This window comes from Alosa alosa, chromosome 3, assembly GCF_017589495.1.
Source record: "Alosa alosa isolate M-15738 ecotype Scorff River chromosome 3, AALO_Geno_1.1, whole genome shotgun sequence".
Lineage (NCBI taxonomy): Eukaryota > Metazoa > Chordata > Actinopteri > Clupeiformes > Clupeidae > Alosa > Alosa alosa.
Genome location: NC_063191.1, coordinates 22,523,271 through 22,544,945, shown reverse-complemented (window position 1 = coordinate 22,544,945; position 21,675 = coordinate 22,523,271). Strand labels below are relative to the sequence as shown.

General features: G+C 44.0%; 1 protein-coding gene across 3 annotated transcripts in view; it reads left to right on the top strand.

The window, feature by feature from the left end:
- The window catches only part of LOC125291878 (receptor tyrosine-protein kinase erbB-4-like), a 232,664-nt gene that overhangs the window by 156,257 nt on the left and 54,732 nt on the right, over positions 1 to 21,675 (top strand). For all 3 annotated transcript variants that reach the window (XM_048238834.1, XM_048238835.1, XM_048238833.1), the window contains exons 4-11: positions 4,487 to 4,618; positions 7,003 to 7,068; positions 9,897 to 10,015; positions 10,790 to 10,931; positions 12,676 to 12,789; positions 13,073 to 13,199; positions 14,457 to 14,530; positions 21,323 to 21,413. In XM_048238834.1, coding sequence (XP_048094791.1) covers positions 4,487 to 4,618; positions 7,003 to 7,068; positions 9,897 to 10,015; positions 10,790 to 10,931; positions 12,676 to 12,789; positions 13,073 to 13,199; positions 14,457 to 14,530; positions 21,323 to 21,413 — 865 coding nt within the window. The remainder of the gene's footprint in view (positions 1 to 4,486; positions 4,619 to 7,002; positions 7,069 to 9,896; positions 10,016 to 10,789; positions 10,932 to 12,675; positions 12,790 to 13,072; positions 13,200 to 14,456; positions 14,531 to 21,322; positions 21,414 to 21,675) is intronic.

The following is a 21,675-nucleotide window of genomic DNA, read 5'->3' as shown; positions in this document are numbered from 1 at the left end:
TCACGTGCACGCACACACACATACACACACACACACAAAGGAATCCCATAAACATGCATGGATAACACACACAAAGGTGTGCATTGTCACAATTACCCTTGTTCCAAACGACGCTGTAAGTCACTTGGATAATCTCCATTCTATGTGAACACTGCGTAAAAGTGGACAGTGGTGCCATGTATTGATCTGTTGTGATGCCTGTTACTACAGACAAAATTGCATGGTTATGAACAAGATAATCAAAATGTTTTTTTTTTTTTGTTCATGTTGTCAACATAACAGTTAACTCTGTAAGCATTTTTTTTATGAAAATACAAAGGCTGCAGTTTTTCTGTTTGGCATTAACAGTATTAATTTCAACACTACAGACTTATGCTCTATCACTGTTTGGTATCCAAGCTTTCTGAGTAGTTTGGTGATCTCCACAATCACTCATCACATTCTCCGGGAAGAGACTCGACCTGTGTGCAGTTTGATTCATTCTCTATTCATGCAATTGGCAACCCAATGCATTAACCACAGCCATTTGCTTAATATAGTGCATTTTAATTGATAGATGCTTAGGATTTTTCTCCAGTATGAATATGAATTAATTTTGCTAACCCTTTCTCACCAATCCACAAATCTGTCCAGCTAAAACCTGGAACAAATGTTCTGAAATTGTGTTTGGCTTGAGTTTGTTTCCCTGGCCCTGTATTGTTAAAAGCTTTGAGAGCTTTGTTTGTCTGTTGCTTTTATTTCCAGTCCGGGGCGCTTCTCTAAAAACACACTCACATACCTCATCCAGAGTAGAGTGGCAGTGTCAGTGGCAGTGGCAGAGTAAATGTTCTATATCACAGCATGTTGCATCAGATGCCACATCCACTTTCAAATACACCTCTATACACGAGGGCTTTGACTGAATTCATAATCATTTGTAGCCAGCAGCCATCTACTGTACCTTCTGTGACTGAATACGTTGCTGTCGCCCGTAGGCTCTCCAGCCTCTGTGGCATTCACTTCCTCTGTAGCGTCTCTGTAACTCTCCCTGGATCTCACAGCAGTCGCCGGCCAACCTTGAGCATGTTATATATATATATATATATATATATATATATATGCATAATACTCAGTGGTGGAAGGGCAATGCTGAACTCTCTGTTCAGCAGAAAGAAAACCAAAGGTGGGTGAGAGTGCGTTTGGTCTGTGGTTCCGCGCTGTCATGCGGGGGCGACGCGGCTGACGGGAGCGCTGCGGGCACTGCCAGGGATGGCATCTGGCACTCTCGCCAGTCGCTCGTCTGGCACCCGACCAGCTGCTTGTCATGTGATCAAAGTGAGCTCCCCTGATTGATGACGAGATGGTTGACAGGGCTTCAAAATGACAATGGGAAAATGTGAATGGCGATAGTGGTGTGCTGTTGCAAAACAGGACAAATCTCTCCGATGTCTTTGAAAAACTTGATGTTTGTGTTATGTTTCCTGATTCAGACAAAAAATTGTTTCACTTTACTGTTACTGCTACTAATAGCACCTGTTGTATTGCCTTTATTATCTTCGATCTGTGTGACATTTATGCCAGCTACACGTGACAGTGGTCTTTATCCCCTGGAATCCAGTATTAGCTGATGGGTACTCAATACACAGAACAAAAGGACACAACATATTTGTTTCCCCCCATAAAAATGTTTTCAATAAAGTATTGTTTACTTAAAGTAGGATTTAGGAACTAGGAGCTATAGGAACTTCTCTATTCTTATAGAACCGTCCCCTGCCATTTATGTGCATGGTTTCTCCACCTTCACCCCAACAAACCCTGATGCGCATACTTGGTCACCCATCCAACTCACCGAGCATTCTCAGGAAATTCATCATCAGGATGTAATCGCTTTTATGGGCCAGTTTATAATTCAATTTGGAATGTCACCTAAATGGATCACATAGCACGCAGCATTTCAGGGCATCCTCTCCGTGCTGGTCAGTGTGTGTGTTGAGTGTGTGTGTGTGTGTTTGAGTGTGTGTGTGTGTGTGTGTGTGTGTGCGGCTGGTCAGTGTGTGTGTGCGGCACTGCTTTGGCACTTTGCCACCAGGCTCCTGTGCTGCCCCTGCTCTTGTGCTGATGAAATGCCACCAGGCGTAGCTGCGTGCTACCTGGCGCGCGCACACACACACACACACACACACACACACACACACACACACACACACACAGTCACACACAGAACAATTCCCTCGCCATCAGAAATGAAAAACAGAAGGAGTGAGTGCTGGCGCTGTAATAGCCTGCATGCATTTGTTCTGCTTTCCCACGTTTCTGATTGTTTTTCTCCCGTGTTCTGCTCCTCGGCTGGGTAAGCGGAGGAGCTTCCTGCTCGGGCTTTCATTTAAAGTGTTTCGCTCACCCTGGGGACGAGCGATAGCGCCAACTAATGTGCATGTTGACTGTAATAATTAAAAGCTTATTTTCCTCAGTCCTTGTTTTAGAGGATGATGAATTCAATTGAAAAAATAAACAATCAACAAAGGGTTTTGATCACCTGTATCACACCAAAGACTGTGTGTGTTTGTGTGTGTGTGTGCATGCGATTATGACTGTGTGTTTGTGTGTGTGTGTGTGTGTGTGTGTGTGTGCATGCGATTATGACTGTGTGTGTGTGTGTGTGTGTGCATGCGATTATGACTGTGTGTGAGTAGAGAGAGGAGAAAATGACATCATGATCAGATTGTCATTTATTCCCCTTAATAATGTCCCATTCTCACAAGAGCCACACAGCTATACTAAAAATCGCACATTTTTGGTTTTACATTATAGGACATGCCATATTGCATTCATCTGCCGCATATGACCCATGCTCCACAGTCAATGTCAACCCCTCAGTGCAGAACATGTGTAAAAAGAACATCTTTCCCCCCAGGTGTTGATGTTCTGGTGTGTGTGTGTGTGTGTGTGAGAGAGAGAGAGAGAGAGAGAGAGAGAGAGAGACATTTGAGGGTTTCCAGCGGCTCCCCTCCTGAGAGGGCTCTGGTGCGGGTGTTCCCAGACAAATCATCTGTCCCCCCTCCTCTGACCCAGAAAAACACGCGGGGCCAGACCCCACACTGTGTGTTGTGCTGTTTGTTTTGCGCTCCCTCTCCTTCCTCTCCTCCTCCCTCCCTCCCCCCTCTCTTCCCCCCCTCCTCCTGCTGGAGGCACCACTGGATGGGCATGAGCAGTGCGGCTCTTGGTTGTGTCTTCCCTGCTGCTCGTGCTTCAGAGAAATGCAAAAATGAATTTGTTTGACACTCGACAGGTTCCAAAGTCCTGTAGCATGGAGGTACACACACAACATCAATGCTTACACACACACACACACACACACACACACACACACACACACACATGTGTACACGTACACAAATACCACCACCACCACCACCATCATCCATAGAGCACAATTTAATCAAGTCTTTGTAGGACACTGATTAGCTTTTGATAGCCCATGGTTATGAATATAATTTCATCTGAGTCAACTCTACTAATCTCCTTTGCAAAATAGGTAGAAAAAAAATCTGTGTGGTAAATAATACAAATATGTCATATGCTGTTATGTTTTTTTGCTTTTAGTTTCGTGGAAGTGCCGATTACCTCTGTGAAGGTTTTCTCCGAAATGTTCATATCTTAATGCCCCGCGACATCAGGGCTTGTCCACACACACAGAGCCATCTGAGTCACTGGGCCATGGGGCTAGCCAGGCCTGGCTGGAAAACAGATTGATTTCTGTACAAATCTCCTGATCCATGGCAGACAGCATGATGCGCATTAGGCTCGCGTGTTAGCCGCCTCATCTTCATCTGGGATGAAATATGAAATTGCCAACTTGTTAGTGTTGTCGTCTGTTGAGGCGCGTCAAAATCTGGGTTAGATTTCATATCAACAGGGGAACTTAATTATTTCCTGTGTTTATGTCTCGTGAAGGTAGACATATTTCAGAGAGGGGGAAACAGAAGACTGGGAAGGGGGGGTGGAGTAAAAAAGCAAAAAGAGATTATTGATATTAATAACAGCAATAAAAGGTGGATTTGTCTGGTCTCCCTGATACAACATCAATCATATATAGCTCTGGAGACTGCAGAGGGTGGGTGGGGGTATCTCACCAAGATAGGAGGTGCTCAGTGGATGGAAATGGGCCAGCCGTGGTGGGGGACTGACTCCTGCAGGTCAAGGAGAGCCTCTGTGTGTGGAAATCAAATAATGTGCAATATGATCTCAAGTCTCATAAGGCTCACTTTTCCAGCCTGTCTTTGCAGACAAGCGCACACACACACACACACACACACACACACACACACACACACACACACACACACACACACACACACACACACTGTTGTTTGGTGTCATATTTGCCTCATAACATAACCGTGATGATAAGTGTGTGTGTGTCAGTCTGGGAATGTGTCATTGTATTGTATGTGTCCAGGAATTTGGCACCTCTGGTTTCATTTTGCTTGTCTGACTGACCCCACAGAGATCCTCCATGGCGGTGTGTATGTGCACAACAACAAGTTCCTGTGCCACGCGGACATCATCCACTGGCAGGACATTGTGAAGAGTGCCCCCTCTGATCACCTGGAGGTGCCTAAAAACAGCAGCAACACATGTGAGTACCTAAGCACTTCATCTCACACACTGGAGATAATGTATGCGTTTGGTGAGAGAAATGTCTCTCGACATTATAATCAGGGATAATAGTTATAGTGAAAGGATACAGGTTTGAAATATAGAATACAGCAGGGGTTCTCAAACGTTCTGCTTTCAAGGACCCCTTGTGGAGGAGAACATTTCCTGAGAACTTCTTGAATTTCTCCTGGGGATCAATAAAGTATCTATCTATCTATCTATCTATCTAGAACCCCCTCTTATTCATAACAATTAAGCATATGCCATTTGCATTCTCTGAAGTTGCTGCCAGGTCCACTATCCCGGGTTTTGTGGCAGGGCTTGGACTTCTGTCAACTTTGAATTTTGCATTACTTGAGCATGTGGACTGACATATCAAACATTTCTCCACCTTTATCAGCTAGCTATCTGGCAAATAAGCCAAGCTAAGCAGCAGCAGAAGTGGTTCTTCATGACCTGAGTGCAAATACACAATTTGTTTGTTTTATTGGTGAAAAGGGCCATCATCTCTAGAAATGAATTTTTAAAATGATAAACTGTGTATTTTAAAGCAAATTATTTTGCGGATCCTGGGCCCCACTTTGAGGACCACTGCAATATATAAAAAGTAATTTATAAAGTATATAAATGGTACAACTGTAACAGATGAATGATTCAAAATTTGATTAATTAATTATCTTTAGCATAGTCTAGCAGGAATATCTCAGCATGACTTTTGATGTTCAGCTTTATGCATGTGAATTTCCTAGCAAATGGCATTTATAATCTTTCTGAGAAGTAGCTTTTGAAATAACACATGATACTGATACTATACAATCTATAAAGACAGTCCAGTTATATTTCACCATAGCACGTTTCAGTTGTCTTCGATCCGTCTCTGCAGTCACTGCCATAGATCAAGGGCCTCCAAACTTCTAATCCACTGTAAGAAGATAATCTCTTGTTTTCTGAAGGCTGCTCCAGATTTAGGAGTTTTTTATCTCTCCAAAACAACAAGGAATAATAAATAACCATTTAATCAATTTAAATATAATCCTACAACCCCCCTCTGTCCATAACAATAAGATTTGTCACTCCATAGTATTCTTTTGTTTCAAGTCCCTAACATTTACCCATAAAAAGCAGTAAAATATGTTGAGGCAAAGTGGAAAGTGTTAGATCAAGCAAATAAACACCTAGTAGCATGGAAATAAATGCAGAAAGGCCTTGGTCACACTTTACTTATCTCTACAGATGTTCAGATTATCAACAAAATATCTATTGACACTGTCACTGGCAATGGTTAAAGAAACCGTATGTAAGAAATGTATTTCAATTAATCCTAAAATGGCCCTGATATGTTACTAGACATTAAGAAATCATGTTCATTTGAAATACTTGACAACATTATCACTGACAACAGTAGCCCGGCCAGGATATTGTCATTTAAAAAGTGAAGTTGCAGCCCTCAACTGATGTTGATGTTGTGTTTTATCATGTCATGTTGTGTTTTGGCCTGATGCGCCACCCTCCACCTATCTACTAATCACAAAGTCGTTGATGTGGGCTGACTATCCAAGTTAAGTGTTACCAAGACCTTCACTGGTGTACAGAATGAGCACAGGATCACTTATGTTTATGAGCTGCTAGCATCAGGTGTATTGCCACTGTCCACTGGAGTCATTTTTAGTGATGATCATGGCTCTTTTCTGGTTGTCCTTCAGCAGAGTGCTTGACATTAGTGTGCTCAGTAAGTACATGACATGCATTGCAACCCTCTCAGAGCGGCGTAATGAATTCCATATGGAGTGACGGGCAGGTCAATGCGCAACATGAGTAAACGCTGGACATCTTTTGTGCCCAACCACGTGCTTGTGAGTGTGGTGGTCAGGCCTGCTCCAACATGCGTCCAGGTGGCCAAGAGCAGGACGTGGAGAAGGGGGGAGGGAGGGCACATGAAGAGGGAGTGGGCAGCCAAAAGTGGAATGGAGCAAAGGATGGAGAGGCCCGCACCAGGAGAGTCGGCCAGCTGAGTAATTACTCTTAAGTGAAGTGGAGCAGGGACAGAGGACAACACTCATTTGTGTTCACTCTGCAATTACCCACCAGTCTATTAGCTTTGGGCTGGAAGAGAAAAGAGAAAAAGCATGAAATGAAAGCCAACCAGTCGGAGAGACGCTCAGGACTCCTCTTTTTTGCAACCCGGAGGCTGTCTGTCTCTCAGATTCCTCTCAGTGCTTTACAGGATCACCAGTGTGTGAAAATACCAAGACATCCCACTAAGCTCAGACTCAGAATGCCATCCGCGTGTGTTGTGTCCTGTATGTGTTAGAAGTCTGATATAGAACACTATGCCATGTACGATTGTGCTGTTGTCTGTTTCAGGCCCTAGGTGTCATTCTTCCTGTTACGGCCGTTGCTGGGGACCAAAAGAGGACCAGTGCCAGACCCGTAAGTGCCATTACAACCATGAACCACATCATGTCACAAACCACATCATCCCATGAACCACATCATGCCATAAACCACATTATGCCATGAACCACATTATGCCATGAACCACATCATGCCATGCAAAAACGTGTGGGGTGCTTTGTTGAAACATTTCCGAAAATAGAGGTGGTTAGGGCCAGTTTGGCACTCAAGCCTGAGTTTTGGTGGAGATTTACTCTCTCATACAACCCCTCTTAATGGAGTTATTCATGTGTGTGTGTGTGTGTGTGTGTGTGTGTGCGCATTTGTAATCTATATTTCTACTGCTTTTGTCTCGGATGCCATCTCTTCCCTCCTTGTCAAGCAGCAGGACCTCTCCTCTACAATTAAGTACGAGCCTGTTTCCCTTGTGTGCTCTGTTCTCCGAGTTCTGGAGCATTACTTCAATCCGGTTAACACCATTTACCTGCACTTCAAACAGACTCTCCCTCCCTGTGTCCATTGAGAGTCTAGCAAGCACAGCTTTTAGTTGAGCTGTAACTGCCATAAGTGTGGCATAAAAACCACAACCAGCAGGCTTTTAAGTGAGGCTGATCAGCAGACTCACTGTGAGTGTGTGTGTGTGTTTGTGTGTGTGCGTGCTGTTTCACTAGGCTGTTAGGCCCTTTGACATCCTCTGGAGAGGGAAGGGCGCACCACATTATTAGCTGATGAAGTTCATTTTATGCGCTCTTATAAAAATCATGAGAAGGTTTTTTTTTTTTCTTCCACAACACGTATCGGAGGCACTGGTTTAGTTTTGCGAGCTAAACGTGTTTGGGATGGGGAGCACACCATCCCTAATTAATCAAACTCGTCATTAATCAAGCTGCAGGCTCCCCTCAGTGCTCAGCAGATGTTTCTGTCATTTCATCTGTCCCTCCACCCATATGGCTGGGACGAGCACTCTTAAAAATACTTACACACTTCTCCAATCACTCTTCCTGACGCCCATCCCTCTCTCCATCTCTACCTCTCCTACCAACTCCTTTGACACTCTCTCTCTCTCTCTCTTTCGCCTCATCTCTCTCTGTCTCTCGCTGCAACTTTACTCCATCAACGAACATAATTATTCCCCTTCACCTAAGTTTTGACCCACAGTTTTAGTTTTGTCCCGCACTCCATCTTTCTTTGTTGCGCTTGTCCCCGGTGTCCGCCTGCTTGCCGTGTTGCCCGATCTCATTTAGATAGTCTGAAATTAGTCACTCGGGCCCCGGTCCCAAAGACAGCACGTGTCACTTCAGTTAGATAAGCCCCGTCTGTTTGCCACCGTTTCAGCCTTGACGCCTCCTTGTCTCTCCCTAAGGGAAGACCGTGGTCAGCCCTGAGTCTACTACCTAAAATGTCCTTCTTTTTGCTCTTCTCCTTCAAAACAACCAAGAAAGCAAAGTGCACCTCAGTCTATTTTTTCAGAAAGAGCCCTGCAGTGAAAACTGGCAGGTCTTCATAGCTCAATAGTGTGTGGTGGAGGTGCACAGAAATCAAATAGATTGCCTGAGCGAGGGGGCCTCAGTGGGTAGAGACAGGAAGGAGAGTTGCCCCACCTCCCCACGACTGTGGAAGATGGAGCACGCGGCCCCATGTACCATAAAAACACCCACAGAAATGTTAATGTAACTCCCACTCTGGTAATTGATGTCCCTGTCGGCCCCTGGTTCAAATTTAAGGTGTTCAGTATACTTTATCAGATTGATTACTTTTGATTTCTACAGCATGCTGCTATTTTTTGAGTGGATGTTTAATAGCAAATAGATCAACCCGCGGTTTCTCTCCTGATGAGGTCATTTGTTTGAAATAAAGTGACTTTTTTTGTAAATAGGCCATTTTGTTTCCATGTGCTGTAATGGAATGCGCTGATGTTGCGTTAGCGACACCGAGGCGAGGCAAGCGAGCGGCACTAGGCATCGGCCCCGAATCTGTCACCCTGACAGAACTGCGCTTTGCCTGAATGCCCAATGCTGGATCCATCGCCCAGCACCATCGCCCAGCCCCATCCCCTCCACTCCCTCCCAGCACAGGAGCAGGAACTGCTGAGAGATAATGAGAAAAGAGATCGAGGAATGAATGAAAGAAAGGAAAAAAATGTAAAAAGTCTAAGTACAGTATATGAAACATGATTTCAAATAAAGTGTCTTGCTTGAGCTACCATAGAATATACTATATACAGTGCTTGTGTTAGACATCTACACACAAATGTCCTCCCTGCCTCTTTTACCTGGGAAGGTATGGAGATTTATAAAGCCAAGCAACAGGTCCCTATCAGGCCTCCCCCGGACTACCTCCATCCTAGAGTTAACTTCCCTCCCCCGGACTACCTCCATCCTAGAGTTACCTTCCTTCGGCAGAAACTGTCCTTCCAGTACTTGTAAGACGCCATGTATTCACTCTAGCCAAGCCTGACAGCAACAAGACAGTCACGTACCACCAGCCATATGGTGGGAGTTTGTTGAGAAGATACCCAGTGGTGAGAGAGAGAGAGAGGGAGAGAGAGAGAGAGAGAGAGATGCAGAGAGAGAATCGCCATCAGGTGATAGAGATCTCAGCTTGGTTCTGGCAGTGGGCTGGAGCTACAGAGGGGGCAGCAGACCAAAGCCCATGCACAGTGTGCAGACAGAGGCGTGCTTGAAACCGCCCCAGCGACTGGAGCTCAACTCACCGTTTCTTTTGTAGCTTTTCACAAGATGTCTGCAGATGAATATGGTTTTGTGTACCCTGGCTTTGTCTCTCTCTCTCTCTCTCTCTCTCTCTCTCTCTCTTTGGGAGGACAGGATTGATCTGTCTGTTTCTTCTCCCTCTCTCTCATACAGTGACCAAGACGCTCTGTGCTGAGCAGTGCGATGGCCGCTGCTTCGGCCCCTATGTGAGTAACTGCTGCCATCGGGAGTGTGCTGGAGGCTGCTCAGGACCAAAGGACACCGACTGCTTTGTAGGTCCCCCTTGGGCACACCCCACTCTCTCTCTCTCTCTCTCTCTCTCTCTCTTCGTCTCTCTCTCTCTCTCTCTCACTCAACTCTCCCTCTTTCTGTCTGTCTTTCTAACCCAGATATGTCCACCATGTCACCTGTATACGCCATAACAACTTTCTACTGAGAAATATTATTGTTAAGGTGCTCTGAATGACTGAACCACTCTCATTTCCCTTATCTCCCATTTGACCTTTTATTTGACTGTGACGTCTTTCCTTTGAAAATGCTCTAGCTGTCTGAGGGTTTTGACAAATATTCTTTGTCTATGGAATATTCTCGCTGTTCTGGCGATACCATTAAAATCGAATTTTCTCCCATAATACCATCTTAAAATGAATCAAGGCGTATGCAGTCTCCTGCTTGATACGGTTCTCATCAGTGCAGTCAGTCTTTGAAAACATTATATTTGCTAAAATCGTGGACTGTGATGACAATTCATCATGACTTTTTGTGCTTCTTGCATTGTAGGTTGCACTCATTAAAGCCATGCCTGTCAGTCATTTTAATTAGAATACACTGCTCCTATTTTGACAACGTTTTGGATTAATGGCTCTAAATTGAATTTAGACTTCAGGATTCAATGGGCACAACGCATCAAACATGTGCTGCATATACTTGTACATCTCAAAAGTCGTGACATCCAAACAGTGCCCACTCTGACCCATCATAGTGCTCTATGGGAGATGGAGCTTGTGTTCTGCTGGCACCTGAGGTGTTGTGTGTTGTCCTTGCAGGCCTGTACTAATTTCAATGACAGCGGAGCATGTGTGACCCAGTGCCCTCAGCCTCTGGTCTATAACCCAAACTCCTTCCAGCTGGAGCAGAACCCAGCCGCCAAGTACACGTATGGAGCCTTCTGCGTCAAAAAGTGCCCACGTAAGAGCACCTCTCTGCACCCACCCACACACACACACACACACACACACACACACACACACACACACACACACACACACACACACACACACACACACACACACACACACAAACACACACACACACAGACAGAGATACATACATAATGCAACTACAATTTGAGTGTTCACTCCCAATATACCCAAATTACAAGTAGTTAATATTTGTTAAACCACAAAACCACAGCCTTGACAGGTTCTGCAAGTAAAGTAATGCTTTTAGTGAAGCAAAACATTTACTACTTATATACAAACATGTGCTGATATTCATTGGTAGCTAAGTTTAACTCTGCTAGCGGGGCCATGTGTAAATGTACTCCCTCAGACGTGTGTGTGGACATTGTCCTTGACCTCTCATTTGGAACTGTAAGTGGGTCTTTCTCAGTCTCTTTCCAAAGCAGCCAGGACCTCACCTCCTGAACTCTCCGTGCGCCGCCCGCTCATCAGACTCCCATGCAGTATTTACACAGCCCCTGCCTGGGCTGTACCACCGCAATGCAAAGCAAGCTTCCTTGAGTTATCTGAATCCTTTTATCTTTTAAATCTTACGTTATTCTCCGCTGATACTGAGTAGTACACTCTCCCCGCCTTTCTCCTACTTCCGTTCTCTCTCTCTTTCTCTCTCTCTCTCTCTCTCTCTCTCTCTCTTTCTCTGTCTTAAATAGTTGAGATGAGTGGGTGTTTTGTACTGATTTCAAGGCGCTGTGTGGATTTCTCCTGCTCAACATGCCAATTCAGCCGCAGGGCATGAGGACTGATGGGGCAGAAGAGAGAGAGGAGAGAGAGGAGAGAGAGAGGGGGAGAGGAGAGAGAGAAAGAGAGAGAGAGAAGAGAGGGAGGGGGAGAGGATAGATAGAGAGAGGGAGGGGAGGGGGGAGGTGTAATTAGTAGAGTTTTTTTGTGAATGGAGGCCTTCGTTTGGCTTTGAAGTGGGGGGTGTGCACAGAGATCTCTGCTGAGGCCTTCCACTGGGGTCTGTGACACTTTGAGGTGGAGGATGAAAGATGGAGAGATAGACAGAGAGAGACAGGGAGGAAGAAGGAGAGAGAGAGAAAGACTGTGTGTGTGTGTGTGTGTGTGTGTGTGTGTGTGTGTGTGTGTGAGTATATGTTTTCTGCTCTGTCAGGACTAGTCATTTAGAATGGCAGCTGTAGTGAGTTCCACTTCCCTCTCACTTGAACACCAGGCAGCCAGAGAAACAACTAAACCTCAACCTGACATCAATCCTCCATTCCCACACAATCTATTACAGTCTTTACATTTTATTTACCATTCAAAGCTGGGGTGTCGCACTGATTCCTAATAAACAGAATTCTTGTGTCTCACGTCTCCGGTTTCAGTTTCCTGCATTGCCTCAGAACAATTTCCAAGGACAGCGGAGAAATCGCCTTCACAGGTTCTCAGGCGTTAATCAGAAGCACTGCTGGAGTGTTGTTTAGATGAATGAGGTGTATCTTGCCTTGGTGAGATGAACACACAGACAAACCTGTAGTACAAACCTGTTTTACAAATCCTGGGAGTGGCAGGCATTCGTGGGCATACAGTGCATTCTCAAGGATGTTGCTCTGTTATTATTGAAGTTGGATTGTACATTCTATGTGGAACTCGAGGTGGAATAGATGTGTCGTGAATACTAGAATGGTTGAACTGCACATTTATGTTTTCATGTCAGAACAAACTATGCACATCAATGTGTTCTTTTCCAGATAACTTCGTGGTGGACCACAGCTCATGTGTCCGAGCCTGTCCAAGCAGTAAGACAGAAGTGGAGGAGAATCGGGTCAAAAAGTGTATTCCTTGTACCAGCATCTGCCCCAAAGGTATCTCTCTCTCTCTCTCTCGCTCTCTCTCTATCTCTCTCTAGCTCTCTCTCTTCCTTTTATCCACTTTCCCTTTCATGATATAGAAATACATACTCAGTATGCTGGTTCCTCTTGTATTTGTTCTTCAGTGTTGTAGAGGGACCTCTCCCAGAGATGCCTCAGAGACTTGGAGTTGTCTATACTTCTCTAGCTCAGTGCACAGGGGTCATCCACAATGTTTGTGTGTGTGTGTGTGTGTGTGTGTGTGTGTGTGTGTGTGTGTGTGTGTTGCTTGTTTCAGCATGTGATGGCATTGGCACAGCCAGCCTGCAGACTGCTCAGACTGTGGACTCTAGCAACATTGACCGCTTTATCAATTGCACTAAGATTAACGGCAACCTGGTGTTCCTCATCACTGGTATCAAGGGGTAAGTCAAAGCACCACTGCACAGGTCGCCCAAATAATGCTGTCACAGAGGTCATTCACACCTACATTAATCATGGGCAAACTGTTTGTAAGATATTGTACCACAAAGAATAACAATGTTTACATACAGTTCTTAAAGTTTGCTGCTAGCTTTACTGTAAACAATGGTATTCATCATATATTTTACAATTCTGTTGTTTTTTTGTATATGAAAGAAATGCAGTGCCTGTAGAAATGAGAGTGAATCTCTGACACCATTCCCTAGAGCAGAATATCTCACAGCAACTCAAAGACACATGGGCTATCTCCTCATAAATACATGAAATAAAGCATCTGCACTTGAAAGAGCCTCCGTGCACATTGCTGAAGCGGCACTTTACCCCATGGAGCCTCTAGCCTGGGGTCCCTGTCCCACCAGCGCAGCCTCAGAGGTCTCCCCAGAGGGGGAAGCTGGCTAATTTGGACTGTGATGCTCGCTCCTTATCCCCCTCTCTGATCCCTCGCTCGCTCTCGCTCTCCGTCTCTGTCTGTCTCTCTGTGTCCATGTTGGTGTGCAGAGTGTGAGGAACTCATTCCACCTCAGGCCACCGTTGCTTGACCCCGGCACCACCTCCTGCCCCCCAGTAAAGTCCCAAGGTCCCGGGGCCTCTGTTCCCTACTAAAGCTGATTTATGTGCAGGCAGATGCCTCAAATGCACACACACACACACACACACACACACACACACAAAACAAACACACACATATATACCAGTACACACAGCTATCAGTCATAGTTATCCAATATAGAAAGACATATAGAAGCATCACACACACACTGATGCAGGTCAGAAAGTCAGGGGACTTTCATACTGTACTGTTCAGTTAGCTGCAGACAGAGTGGACAAGTCAAGATTGTGCACAACCCTGAGCATATGAGTTTTTTTTATTTGAAAGGGAAGACTTCCAATCTAATATAGGGCGAAATTCATTCAAATTTCCCACGCATTCCACACATTCACGCTCATTTCGTTCTCACTTCCAATCTAATATAGAGCGAAATTCATTCAAATTACACTTTGAAGCAATGCAGTGACTGTGTGATTAAAAGATGTGGTTCCTCAGGTGAGACGCCAAATAAAATCTTAACACCAGTAATGCTCTCTCTTTCTCTCTATCTCAATATGCCATTAAAAAACCTCCCAGTAGCTTCGCTTAGCCCAGTGTGTCTGTGTATCTTCATATTGCTGTCATAAACCCTCTCTTTCCCTCTCTACAGGGACTCTTATCATAACATCAAGCCTCTGGATCCAGAGAAGCTCAGCGTATTCCGAACTGTCAGGGAGATCACAGGTAAGATGGGAAAGGTTTTAGAAAAAGCATTCCAGGTGTGCAATATATACTCTCACAGTTGTGTGTGAAAAGCATTCCAGGTGTGTGGAATGTATACTCTCTCAGTTGTTTGTGAAAAGCATTCCAGGTGTGGAATATACTGTATACTCTCTCAGTTGTTTGTGAAAAGCATTCCAGGTGTGGAATGTATACTCTCTCAGTTGTTTGTGAAAAGCATTCCAGGTGTGGAATATACTGTATACTCTCTCAGTTGTTTGTGAAAAGCATTCCAGGTGTGGAATGTATACTCTCTCAGTTGTTTGTGAAAAGCATTCCAGGTGTGGAATATATACTCTCTCAGTTGTTTGTGAAAAGCATTCCAGGTGTGGAATATATACTCTCTCAGTTGTGTGTGAAAAGCATTCCAGGTGTGGAATATATACTCTCTCAGTTGTGTGTGAAAAGCATTCCAGGTGTGCAATATATACTCTCACAGTTGTGTGTGAAAAGCATTCCAGGTGTGTGGAATGTATACTCTCTCAGTTGTTTGTGAAAAGCATTCCAGGTGTGGAATATATTGTATACTCTCTCAGTTGTTTGTGAAAAGCATTCCAGGTGTGGAATGTATACTCTCTCAGTTGTTTGTGAAAAGCATTCCAGGTGTGGAATATATACTCTCTCAGTTGTGTGTGAAAAGCATTCCAGGTGTGTGGAATATACTGTATACTCTCTCAGTTGTGTGTGAATTCTCTATTGTCTCACATTTCCATGGGCATGTGCGTTTAACAAAGTAAATCTGTAAATGCCAAACTGCATGTGTTCAAATGGAGACTGGATACCATGATGGGCCTCTTAATTTAAGTGTTTGGGATTCAGAAATGCTGAATGTGATGGAGTGATACAGTAAGTGGGGTGACTGTGTCAGTAGTGGGGTGACTGTGTCAGTATAGTGGGCTGACTGTGTCAGTATAGATGGGTGACTGTCAGTTAGGGGTCGACCAATTATGGGCCTGGCCGATTATTAGGGCCGATATTTAGCATTTTTATAATAATCGGTATCGGTCATTTTTTCCACCGATAAGCCGATATTGAAATGGATAAAGAATGAAACGCTAATGTAAAGCCGATCTCACCCCCTGCATTTGCTACTCTGTGGTCAAGAGCATTGTCCCGCCCACTACACCGTCTGATTTGTTAGTTAGCACGAATGCAGCCAATCAGGATCGAAGGCTGAACACAGACAAAGTTTAGGATTCTCACTGAGGCAGACTGTAGACTGGGCTTCAGCTGTAAGGAGCTATTTTCCGAAGGTAAGGAAGGTAGCCTACATTGCTGAAGTTGCAATGAATCACAATCATCTACACTGAAGTTACAAAAACACCACTTTGTAAGCTATTGTCTCTTTGATCCGGATCAATAAGTAATTATTATTTATGCTGGTCTCTAGACCTTATTATTGCACTGTTGCACTGTTGGACTAATGTTGGACTACTTTTTGCACCTTCACCATGACACTCACTCTCTTGAGCACTTTACCATGCACACATAACTAAAGGACTACTGTTGGACTACTTTTTGCACCTTCACAATGACACTCACTCTCTTGAGCACCTCACCATGCACACAGAACTACAGGCCCTGTCACTACAAGCGTCTCATGCTTGATCACCCTCAAGCACACTGGATTTTTTACATTTATTTATATAGTATGTAGTATTTAGTTTTGTTAGCTTTTCTTATCTCCTACTGTCTCTATTGTACAGTGGAGTTTGGTTATATGTTTATAATTATACTTATATTTACCATTTCTGCTGTAAGTGCATGTTGTGTGTGATGTCTGTATGCTACTGAGACCCCCCTGAATTTCCCCTCGGGGATCAATAAAGTATCTATCTATCTATCTATCTATCTATCTAAGCACCCACTTCCTTCATTTAGCGAAATCCCGATTGATGCACGTTACTGATGCTGTTTACTTGTTAGCCTACAAACTCGGGTGCTGCGCGTCGGGAGTTCTCTGCCTCCGCCTCGTTCGTTAATTGTAAATAACGGGACACCTCGGCGGACATAGTACAGACAAGTCCTAAATTATGCGATAGCGAACGTCAAAAAGTCCTCCTTTTTTGAAACGGACTGTCAGAAAAGACTACATGCACCCAGGGCCAACCGTAATTTAATCCGACCTGAACTAAATCGCGTCCTGAGCTGGCTATTAACGTGCCTTTTAGGCTCTCAAAAGTGTAGCTAGCCTACACATGGACACAAATTGCATGCTTAAATACCCTAAGAACTATTTGAAAACTGTTTTGTTAAACTATTCAACCGTAACACTTGCCATCACGCATGCACCTCTTCCTCAACCTCTCTCGTGCACTCACACACACGATAAAGCATCCTAGGTCCCTTAACAAGCACATAGCCCATTGTGTAGGCCTACTCTATGAAAATAATTGCTATCACTCAGCTCTTGGATTAACATGATACACAGGATTTACACTTGCAAGTGATGCAAGTTGATAGACAATTGTGTATCAAAAAAAGAAAGAAAAGTTTGCATAATTAAATGCTTTTGAATTAAATTTTTGCAGCATATCGCCTTTACCATCTACCCCCCTTTTTGACAACTGACATATCGGTTTTATATATCGGTTATCGGCCTCCTGTTTTGGTAATGATATCGGTATCGGCCCTAAAAAACATATCGGTCGATCCCTACTGTCAGTAGTAGGGTGACTGCGTCAGCAGTGGGGTGACTGTCAATAGTGGGGTAACTGTGTCAGTAGTGGGGTGACTGTGTCAGTATAGTAGGGTGACTGCATCAGTAGTGGGGTGACTGCGTCAGTAGTGGGGTGACTGTGTCAGTAGTGGGGTGACTGCGTCAGTATAGTGGGGTGACTGTGTCAGTATAGTGGGGTGACTGTGTCAGTAGTGGGGTGACTGTGTCAGTATAGTGGGGTAACTGTGTCAGTATAGTGGGGTGACTGTGTCAGTAGTAGGGTAACTGTGTCAGTAGTGGGGTGACTGTGTTAGTAGTGGGATGGCTTGCCGTGTGGCTTTAGTTCGCTACACTGAACTAAAATAGAGATTTAGTTTGACAAGCAGTGTCAAATTTAAAAATGCGAATTTGTTTTGGGTATCACCTTCCACCATCAGCATCGCTTGTAAATCATTTGTATCACCTTGTGACGCCACGGCTATCTGCACGTCCTCACGTGACCATATAATGGCCGCACCAAACTTAAACTTGTGGTACTTTTAAACAACGAACTTGTGTTCAAACTATTCATATTCATTGCCATGGACTATGTTGCGTTAGGTTGAGTTTGTGTGTGTTTAGCCGATGGATGCATACATGACGTTGAATCACACCAAACATTTTCCCACGCATTCACTTCTATTTCATTCATTCACAGCAAAACTCAGTTTTGTTACGGTAAAATAAGCATTGATTTAGAAACTGCAAAGCCTGTACAAATGTACTGAGAAGATATGTGAGTGTTGTACAGTACGGTGTTTTGGAGTATTGTGTATTGGAGGTTGCAAAAGTACAACTTCTTACCGTCGCTATGGCCAGTGATTTCCTGGGGCTGTGTTTGATGTGAATTTATGATATTATGAGTAATCACCCCTGCCTGTGTATAGACTAATGGTAGTTACCAATTAGGTGTGGGTTTTGCCAATGCATAAAGTTGGTTGAGTCATTTGGGAGGGGGTCTCTCAAGGAACAGAACTGCTTGCAGTTGCTTATAGCTCAAGGTATTGTGTAAAACCTTACTAAGACTAAAAGCCTAGTGTTGTGAAATCTAGTGCTATTATTTCTGGCTGAATATAGCCATAGCCTTCTTGTTTCATTTATCAAGTATTTTTGTTTCTATTTTCTTTTTCTTTTCGTTGCATTATTTTTTCCCTATAATTTTGCACTGGAGGACTCATACTTTTGGTGATGGAAAAATAAATATCATCATTCACGCCATTTCTGCCTGACTTCTGCCATTTGTGCCAAACCCTAAGACCCTCGACAAGCTACTTTTTAACACACCTCCATTTATAATTGCATCAAAATTGCATCATGTCAGTGTATATCTCATGCACACATAGTAAATAAAACCTGTCTTCCTGTACAACAGGGATTCACAGTGTATAAGATTCAGAATACTCAGACTGATCTCTGTGTAGTCGTGTTGGAATCTTCTCAACCATGAAAACTCAAGAGAATATGGAACTTGGCAAGGCAATAAAGAAATAGGGAAAGCCTATGTGTTCTCTACATACCACCAGGGACCACACAGACAAGACTGACAGGCCTGCCTTTAATGAATATATGATCAGGGTCCCTCCGCCCATAGCATAGTGCATCCTGCTGGGAGTCAGCCTTTGTGCTCCCACCTTCAGCCATGCTTTTAACTCCAAAGAGGCAGAGAGGATCCAGATCAGGTCTAGAGCAGAGGTGTGTGTGAGTGTGTGTGTGTGTGTGATATGATTGTGGTGGTGGGGGTGGAGGGTTCACAGCCAATCATGCATACCACCCGTCACATTACATGTACGTCATGTCATGCCGTGTCACGTGACGGACCGTAGAGGCTCTGTCTCTTGACAGGAAGTTGACACCCCCCTGTCGAGGTGTCACCAGCACTCTGTGACCCAGCTCTGAGGGACAAAGGGAGACCGGAGGGAGGGCTGATGGGGCACACACACACACACACACACAAACACACACACACACATACACATGCACACACACACACACACACACACACACACACACACACACACACACACACACACACACACACACACACACTTGCTCATGACAGCGCAAATGCTATTTAATTTGCCCGCAGGCAGTATTTCTGTACATGTTGACAGTGAGCCGCTGTAACGGGAGCCTTGGACACATGGTTTTGAGTACAATTGGTATCGTTTTAGCACTCAACCTTTTGCCCCAGAGCCCAAGTGAAGTGCCTCACTCAGTGATTTGTCTTTCACTTGGATGCACATGTAATGGCACTCAGTGAACCCAGAGACGCTCTCTTCTAGACGGGGCTCCCATTTCATGTAGACCTCCCTTCAACCCCACTGGGGCTCTGCTCTGGTCTCTCTGCCGTGCCCAAATATGCTCTTGTCTGCTTTTGGTTTGTGTGTGTGTGTGTGTGTGTGTGTGTGTGTTTGTTTATTCATGTCAGTGTCTAACCGTATGATTTTGTGATTTTGAATGTTTACACCCAACTGAATCTATCTATCCAAAAAGACTAAAAAAATGTTAGAATGACACAATAGAATCATATAATGGCTCAGAGTAATGCCCTTTAATTCCAATATTGTAAGTGTGCTCAAGCCCACTATGCTATTTAGGCAGTTGTATGTCCGCAGCAAACAAATGTTCAGCAGGGACTAGTTAGCTAATAGTATAGTTAGCTAGATGGAGATAATTGTTTCTCTGTGACTGAACAGAGAGCAACAATGTCAGCTTGCCATCTTCCAACATGTACTGTAGCTCCCATCCATGCAAGAAAATGTCCCATTGCTGCAGTGTTGTCATTAAGGCAATTATCGTCAGTGGGTGCCATATTAACGGCACTTCAGTGAGACAGGAAGCAAACAAATCCGTCTCTGTCTTCCAAACGATACAGCATGGGGCAGACAGAGGGAAGAAACACAGCCTTTTGTTTTCTTATTTGAACTCCAGAGACTACCGCCATAGTTAGTTAAATTCCCTGCTGTTACCAGAGCACTGACCAATTATATTTATGATATATAGTTATATCATAGTGTAAAGACATGGTAATGGGCTTTGTGTAAAGGGACTGTAATATCACAGCGATTCAATATTAATTTGGTTTGTTCTTAACATTATATTTTGTATTGTTTATTTGTATCAAAAAAACTCTTAGATCAAATCTACTCTTAGATTACACTGTCAAAACTCTCTGTTTTAATGTTTGTACTGGGTTGTGTGGCTGTTCAATCAGGTGCATTCCTTTAATTAAGTAGTGCACAGCACACATACTTTGACCTGTTCACTGTTTAGATTGGCAGACTAGCATGGCATGAGAAGTCATTGTGGATGCTGAGGAGATTCACAACCATATTAGCCTCTCTCTTTCCATTAGCACAAGCCCACTTCATGTCCTACCATGTCCTCCCCAAAGTAATGAATTTGTTTAAAGGCAATCAAATATCAGTTGTACAACTGAATTTATCCTTGAAAATATGCACCGTCTGGGGTTTTCAATGTTAAAGTAATTTGAGTAATTTATGTTCTCCTTGTCCCACTTCCACCCCATTTTGTCTCTCTCGTTCTCCTTTTCTCACAGTCTTTCTTTCTCTCTGTCTCTCTCTCTCTCCCTCCCTCCCTCTCTCCTTCTCTCCTCTCAGTCTACCTTTCCACTTCACACTATTTCTCTCTATTACTCTGCTCAATTTGTCCCTTGCAAACTCGCACACACAGGGTTGCTCCCAACCTTCTGTAAATATTTAATTTAGAAATGTATCATTAAAGTCCCTCAACGAGGCCTGGCCATGTATTCAGATATTCATTTATCACTCTGAATTAAATAAACAGCATTGGATGCAGAATATGCTAAATAGAATTCAGCTCAGCGATAAGAAAAGCAGTCTATATCTGTCTCTCAGAAGGCACACTCATAAAACTATTCATGTTCTCAGCCTTATTTTTTTGTGATTGGGAGGTGTGCTTTCAGGTGTACATCTAGGACCATATACTGACATCAAACTAAAACGTTTAGAAAAGTCTAGGAAGGAATATCCAGCTTTGAGGAAGCTGATTTGCTAATGATCCGGTTCTGCCCACAGGGTTCCTGAACATCCAGTCTTGGCCAGAGAACATGACCGATCTCAGTGTGTTCTCCAACTTGGCAACCATTGGTGGCAGATCCCTTTACAGGTAATGTTTCTCAGGCATCCATGACCTAGCACACTGTCTCACCTCAGACCAAGGAACTCTGTGCAGAACAACACTTACTGTAGATTATGACCTTGTAGCTGGTGTTCACTGAACTTGGAAATTACAGTTGAAATCACATGCAGTTGTCATGACATCAGCCAGTGTACAGGAATGGCAGACATTAAACAAACATAAAATCAAGGACAAAAGGGGTAAACGTTGGGTCATGTGTGGGTGACTATAAAAAAGTATCACTTGGGCC